Genomic DNA, 6,111 nt, shown 5'->3' with positions numbered 1-6,111 from the left:
GTGGGGGTTGGGACGTGGACGTCTATGGGGACGTGGTTCTATCCACCACGTGGGGGTTGGGACGTGGACGTCTATGGGGACGTGGTTCTATCCACCACGTGGGGGTTGAGACGTGGACGTCTCTGGGGACGTGGTTCTATCCACCACATGGGGGTTGGCCGTCAAAATCTCTGGGAGGTGCTTCCGTCCACTCTTGGGGGACAGGAGCACCGCACTGACACGCATGTCCTTCTGCCGCTGGAACTCTCCAACTCTGCTGATGACAAGTGGGAGGGGAATGGGGTGGGCCGGCGGGGCGTGAGGCGGGCGTCCGCAACCCCGCGTACCCCTCTCTCCTTCCTGTTTCAGACGGGCTGTTCGTGGCGGGCATCAACCTGACGGAGAACCTGGCGTACGTCCTCGGGCACCCGACCGAGTCCCTCAGGAAGATGACACTCCCCAGCCTGCCGTATCTCCGTGCGTGGGTCCGGGAGCAGTGCCCGGGGCCGGGCGCTCAGTGCACCAACATCATCGCGGGCGACTTCATCGGGGCAGACACGTTCGTGGGCGACGTCATAAGACTCAACGAGAAGCTGCTTCGATGCTGACCCCTTCTGCAGCTCCTGTGGAGCGCGGGCGGGCAGCGTGGACCCGGGGCGGGCTCCCTGCCTCCCCCTGACGTCAGGGCGTCCCCGGGGATGGCCCCGGGCCTCCCAGGTCTTTGGCGTTCCTGGGAGGATTCACGGAACACGCTCACGGTCCACGGTGCTGTGTGCTCGCAACTGAGAGGACGGATGGCCCGGAACCCGGGGTCTGCTCGAGGTTCAGCCCAGGCGGGGCCATGGCCGTCGTGGGGCGTCCCTTCCCCTGTGGCCTCGAGGGCAGCAGGAGGATGTCCTCATGGCTTCCAGCAGCCGTGTGAAGCCTCATCATACCGTGTGTGTTGGGTAGGACTGGGCGCGCCGGAATCCCAGTGAGAAAACCACGGAAACGGAGAAAACTCCTTCTCATTCTGATGGCATCACGGCCTGTGTGTCTCCCTGAGGACCGTGGGCCCTGGGGGCTGGTTTCACTTCGGCTTCTGTGATGGTACCAGAAGGCCCGTGAGGGGCCGTCCGATGGTGAGGGCTGCTGCACACACTCCCTCCCCCTTCCCAGAGGCCTCCCATAGCACCGTCTTCGTGGCGGGACGGGGACCTGGGTGTGACCGGCAGGTGGGTGGGGGCTGCCGTGGCGTCCTCATCCTCGCGACCAGCCCCGGAGCGGCCCGTCTGTGCTGCTCCGACCTCCTGCCGGTGGCCCCCAGGCCCCTCGCGCTGCCCAGTGCGTCAGCCCCGCTGGGAGGCTGCCCTCAACTGTCCCCGAACTTGAGCTTCCTGGTCCCGTCTCTGGTTTCGGCGCCTGTCACTGTTCCCGTCTCCCAGAGCCACGCTGGGCATTTGTCACTGTTCCCGTATCCCCGTTCCATGGTTTCTCAAGGTCTGTCTGTTTCCACTGCGCTCACGGGGACCAGGACGTTCCCTGTATCGTCTCATTTCTCTGTCCCGAGGCTCTGCGTTTGGGGGCCTTGTGGACAGCGGTGAGACGGCCCCTGTCCGGGCTAGCGGATTCCCGCAGACGAACGGCGGACGTGGGAGCACATGTCTTCCCCGGAAGAGAAGCGCCCCGTCCTCCTTCGCTCACGCATCACACGGATGGGGGAGCGCACGGAGCTCACAGGCGAACCGACTCGCCCGCTCCTTGGACGCAGGGCGGGCTTCGCTCGAATGAAATCCCAATAAAGCGAGTCAGATGAGTCGTTTGCTTGCCCGCGCCCATGCCCGTGCCGTTCACGCGGCCGTCTGTGAAGCGTGCGACCCCGCGATCCCTACAGAAGGTGTCCACGCGCCTTCATTCAAACACACATCATTGGTTAAAACGCCAGCCACGGCCAGAGCTGTCGGGCAGCCCTCCCCGCGGGCCACAGGCCACGCAATGAACACCGTCACGACGACAGGGTCCGCAGCAGTGCCTGATCCCCAGAGGGGGACGCGGGGACGGGAGGTGAGCGGACGCTGCTGGGAAGATGGCGCCGAGCCCTGGCCCAGCATGTTTGTAGGACGCTCTGGCTCTGGGGACCGCGGAGGGGCGAGGCGTGCCTGATTTCCCGCCGTCCCGGCGCCCCAGGACGGGGGCCTGTCGCCCAGAGCCCACCACCGGTTTTCACGCTGGACAGCCTGCCCCGTGAACTCTCCCATCTTCCTTCCCCACGGAAACCCCAGGGCCTTGTACGGGTGCCTGGGGTTTCCCTGCGACCCCATGGGGCACTCGCCCTTCTCCTGGGACAGGGGAGTACATGCTTGACCTCCATGAGGTAAAACCCCGGGGTCCGGGTGAGACCCATCTTCTCCCCTCCACGGGCGGTCAGGCCTGGTGTTACAGGCTTCGCTGTTTCCCGGGACCCAGGGCTCGAACATCATGACCCCAAAGGTTACAGAAGTCTGTCCTTCGCACGTGAGGTTTAGGAAGCTGGCGGTTTCAAATTCTCAAACGGAGAATCCCAGTCGTCCTGTCTTATTTCTCTTCCCTACAAACAGGGACTCTGGGGGTTCCTGGAGTATCGTGTTCTGGAACATTCCTCGGACGACGAAGGAGCCCAAGGCATTCTGTCTTCTTAGGATACCGTCTTCAACAATGAGGCTTCAATCCGGGTCTGAATGTGTTCTCTTTAGGATAAAATCAGGCCTTTTCCAGATCTGGTTCTGTTTGGTGAGTGGATGCCGCGATTTCCAGGCCGTGTCGGCAATCCAGAAGACCCTGCAGGAGCCCTGCAGGCTGCCCCCAACTCCACGGGGCCGGACAGAGCTCCGTGGTTTGGGGATCCCCCAACGGGAGCCTCACACCGTCTCTCTGTTCTTCCCCCAAACCTGTGGCCCTCCCTCCCAGGCCCCGGAAGCCCCCGCCCCTCCCTCCCAGGCCCCTGAAAGCCCCCCGCCCCTCCCTCCCAGGCCCTCGGAGCCCCCTGAATCTCCCTCCCACACCCCAGAAGTCCCCCCACCCCTCCCTCCCAGACCCTGGAAGCCCCCCGACCCTCCCAGGCCCCTGGAAGCCCTTCGATGCTCCCTCCCAGGCCCGTGAAGCCCCCTGACTGTCCTCCCAGGTGCCTCCAAGGCTCCCACCCTCTGCTGCATGCCCCCTGGAGCCCCAGCCCCTCATCACGCCCCCCTTCACTAAGCATCCACAGCGGATGTCAGGACTCTGCAGTCTCCAGGCCTGGGGGTGGGGACACCAGGCGGGGGCGGGTATGCCAGAAGGAGAGTGAGGGACAGAGGCCTGACCCCACGTGCACCCCTTCCTTCCGTCTGCTGCATAGGGAGGAATTGGGATGGAGCGGCCAGAGCCCGGAGGGGTGGGGCCTGGAGGCACGTGTGCGACCCCGACATAGTACCCGGGCAGGATGCATGGCTGCGGGGGTTCGGGGTAGAGCGGGGCACATTCCTAGGGGCATGTGGACTGGGCTGCGTCTTGGGAGCTGGGGTGGCCCATGCAGGAGCTTTGCTGCCCCCCAGGGTCTCTTCAGAGACCCCGTAGCACCCAACCCCCCAGGGGCTGAGCCGAGTAAAGCGGAAAGCCGGGTGGGTCTCGACGGGTCAGCTGTCCAAGGGCAGCAGCTGTCCTGATGCCCCAAGCACACCTGGGCTGTCCTGCAGCCCGCCCCAGCCACGGGGCCGGCCAAGACCGTGCACTGGTGTGCCCTCTCCGTCCACCACCCTGGCCAGTGCTGGGGGATCTCGTGCTCCCCTAATCTGCGTCACCAGCCCCGACGATGGCCGTGCAGGACCCTCACACCACCCTGTCCACCGTGTAGTCCCGACCGCACCACGGGACCTCATCTCAACCGCACACTCAGTCCTCGGGGCCCCCGTGGGAAGAACAGAAGAGGGCGTCCCAGCACACCACCAGCACGTGGGCCGCTGTCATCCGGTCCCGCCCGTCCATACCGCAGGACCCCGCACGCGCGAGCGTCCCGGAGCCGCTGGACAGACGAGCACACGTGCTGACTTCAGAGCACACACATGTATTCTCCTAATGTTTCCGCAAGCCAGCACGCTGACGTGGGTCTCACGGGGCCCACGTCAGGGGCTGGGGCCTCCGGGTGGGAACCCAGCTCCCAAGCTCCCCGTGCTCCCTGCTGTCCCCCACTGCCGGCAGCCCCTCCTTCTTCCACGCTAGCACTGCGGCGACCTGTTTCCCCAAGCCTCTTCTCATCTCACGCCTGAGTGAGGAGAACGCTCCCCCGTCCGTAGGAAAGCCCTGCCCCGCCCTGCAGACCCCCAGGCAGGCTACAGGTGTTTTTTCCTTAATCCCTGAGTTCCGAAATCTGGAATCACTCCCACAACACCGCTGTAAGGGTGAACACACATCAAAGGGGGAAATCCAGCAAGACAGCGTCCCGGGCGGCCGCTCACGTCACCGTTCCCTCCAGAGAACGGGGAACGGCACCGGGCTCGGGGCTCCTGCAAGGTCTGCGGACATCTCTCTCAGCAGAGCGACCTGCGTCCTGTCCTGTGTCCCAGGACCTTTGGTGACGACAGCCCCAGTCCCTGACCGGCTGTGGAAAAGGCGTGGTCCCTCCAGCCTTGCCCCGTCCCAGCCGGCTGCCGGCAAGAGCGGAGCACCCCCGTTCCGTGATGATTCAAGGACTCGCCGTGTTTTCCCACGACCCGTGCCAAGAGGCTTCCTACCGCCGGGAGGCTGTCAGGACGTCCAGGGCGCTCCGCGGGGAGCAGCGAGGCCTGGCAGCGGAGTCTGCGACACACCGCGGACGGGGAAGCCACCACCGGCCCCTCACGGCCGCCACGGGCGGGACGTCCTCCTGCGTGGAAGCTGCAGAGAGACCGTGTCCTGCGGCCGGAACCCTGCGGGAGGCTCGTCTGCTCTCACGAGGCACGCGCCATCCGTCAGCAGGAGCGCTCGGTCCGCGGGCAGGAGCTGCTCAGTCCGCCGGCAAGCCGGCCTTTGAGTTCCGGCCGGCGGCCCTTCCTCCCGGAGCGGCCATGGAGGGGGCGGGCAGGAGGCCCAGAGATGGCGGCGGACACGACGTCCATTCACTCGGGGAAGAGCTTCCTGAACTTGCCGTAGGCGGACTTGCTGATGACGACGGTGACGTCGGCCGCTCCGGCCTCGGGAATCACGTCCACGTCCTGCACGGCGGCCTCCCGATGCAGCCAGCTGCGGGTGCGCGTGAGGGCAATGCCGCGTAAGGACGCGTGTGCGGAAGGTACTCCCCCGAGTTCCGTCCCCGGGCCGCCCACAGCCTCGTCGCCCCCGCCCACGGCCTGGCAATGGCCTGTCCACCACCAGCTGGCCCCGCACGTGGACTGATGAACCCAGGTTCGCAGTGGGCGACCTCGGAAACCACATGCTCCTCTGCGTGCTGGTGCCGGGCCCGTTCCGTCGCCTTTGCCGCACCTGCACCCCCTGCACAGTCACGGCCACGGCCCCGGCCCCCTCCCCCGCCAGGCCAGGCCCACACACCTCAGCTGTGCGCCCGCCAGCCGAACCCGCAGGGTGAGGACCTGTCTCCCTGTGGCTCTCAGGACGGTGTCCTCCAGCCGCGCCTTCAGCTCTGGGAGCCCGTGCCCCAGGAGGGCGGACACGGCCACAGCCTGGGGTTCCGCCGGGCTATACCTGGATGGGGGCAGCCCTAGACTCAGCTCGGCCTCGGAGAGATAGAGTGAGGGTCCCCCAGGGATGCCGCCCCCCCGAGCTCCCACCGGGACCACCTCCGTGTGCGTCAGGATGTCGGTCAGGAACACCATGGAAACCATGATAAGGGTACAGGGAAATATGGGGTCCAGGGGGGTGAGGGGACTCAGAACAGAAGACCCTGAAATTGCCGGTCTGGTGGCCTGTGACTGCTTGCATGTGAAAGCCCTTCACAGCAGGCAGGTGGGAGAAGGCTGCTCTGACGCCCCCTTGTCATCCTGAGAGCAGGGGGACGCGCCCCGGGAGGACGAACACAGCCTGATCGTGTCAGTCACAGCGCGGCCGCCATCACACAGGTGCCCCGCTGGCACCCACCAGGCACGAGGCTCCGGGGTCATGGGGCCATGGGGCTGTGGGTTCCTGGGGTCATGGGGTCGTGGGGGG

At 66.0% G+C, this 6,111-nt stretch overlaps 2 protein-coding genes across 2 annotated transcripts in view; one reads left to right on the top strand and one right to left on the bottom strand.

The window, feature by feature from the left end:
- LOC111157116 (PI-PLC X domain-containing protein 1-like) overlaps window positions 1-587 on the top strand; it is a 12,959-nt gene extending 12,372 nt beyond the window's left edge. The window contains exon 6 of the mRNA XM_022518355.1: window positions 349-587. Coding sequence (XP_022374063.1) covers window positions 349-587 — 239 coding nt within the window. The remainder of the gene's footprint in view (window positions 1-348) is intronic.
- Window positions 588-4,016: 3,429 nt separating this feature from the next.
- The window catches only part of LOC111157115 (putative GTP-binding protein 6), a 12,657-nt gene continuing 10,562 nt past the window's right edge, over window positions 4,017-6,111 (bottom strand). Inside the window, exons 9-10 of the mRNA XM_022518354.1 lie at window positions 5,497-5,879; window positions 4,017-5,190 (exon numbers count right to left, since the gene is read on the bottom strand). Coding sequence (XP_022374062.1) covers window positions 5,067-5,190; window positions 5,497-5,879 — 507 coding nt within the window. The 3' untranslated portion in view covers window positions 4,017-5,066. The remainder of the gene's footprint in view (window positions 5,191-5,496; window positions 5,880-6,111) is intronic.

The sequence above is a fragment of the Enhydra lutris genome, unplaced genomic scaffold (genome assembly GCF_002288905.1).
Source record: "Enhydra lutris kenyoni isolate GAN:26980312 unplaced genomic scaffold, ASM228890v2 scaffoldscaffold52, whole genome shotgun sequence".
Classification (NCBI taxonomy): domain Eukaryota; kingdom Metazoa; phylum Chordata; class Mammalia; order Carnivora; family Mustelidae; genus Enhydra; species Enhydra lutris.
The sequence above is the reverse complement of the archived record's forward strand: the minus strand, read 5'-3'. Positions and strand labels throughout refer to the sequence as shown.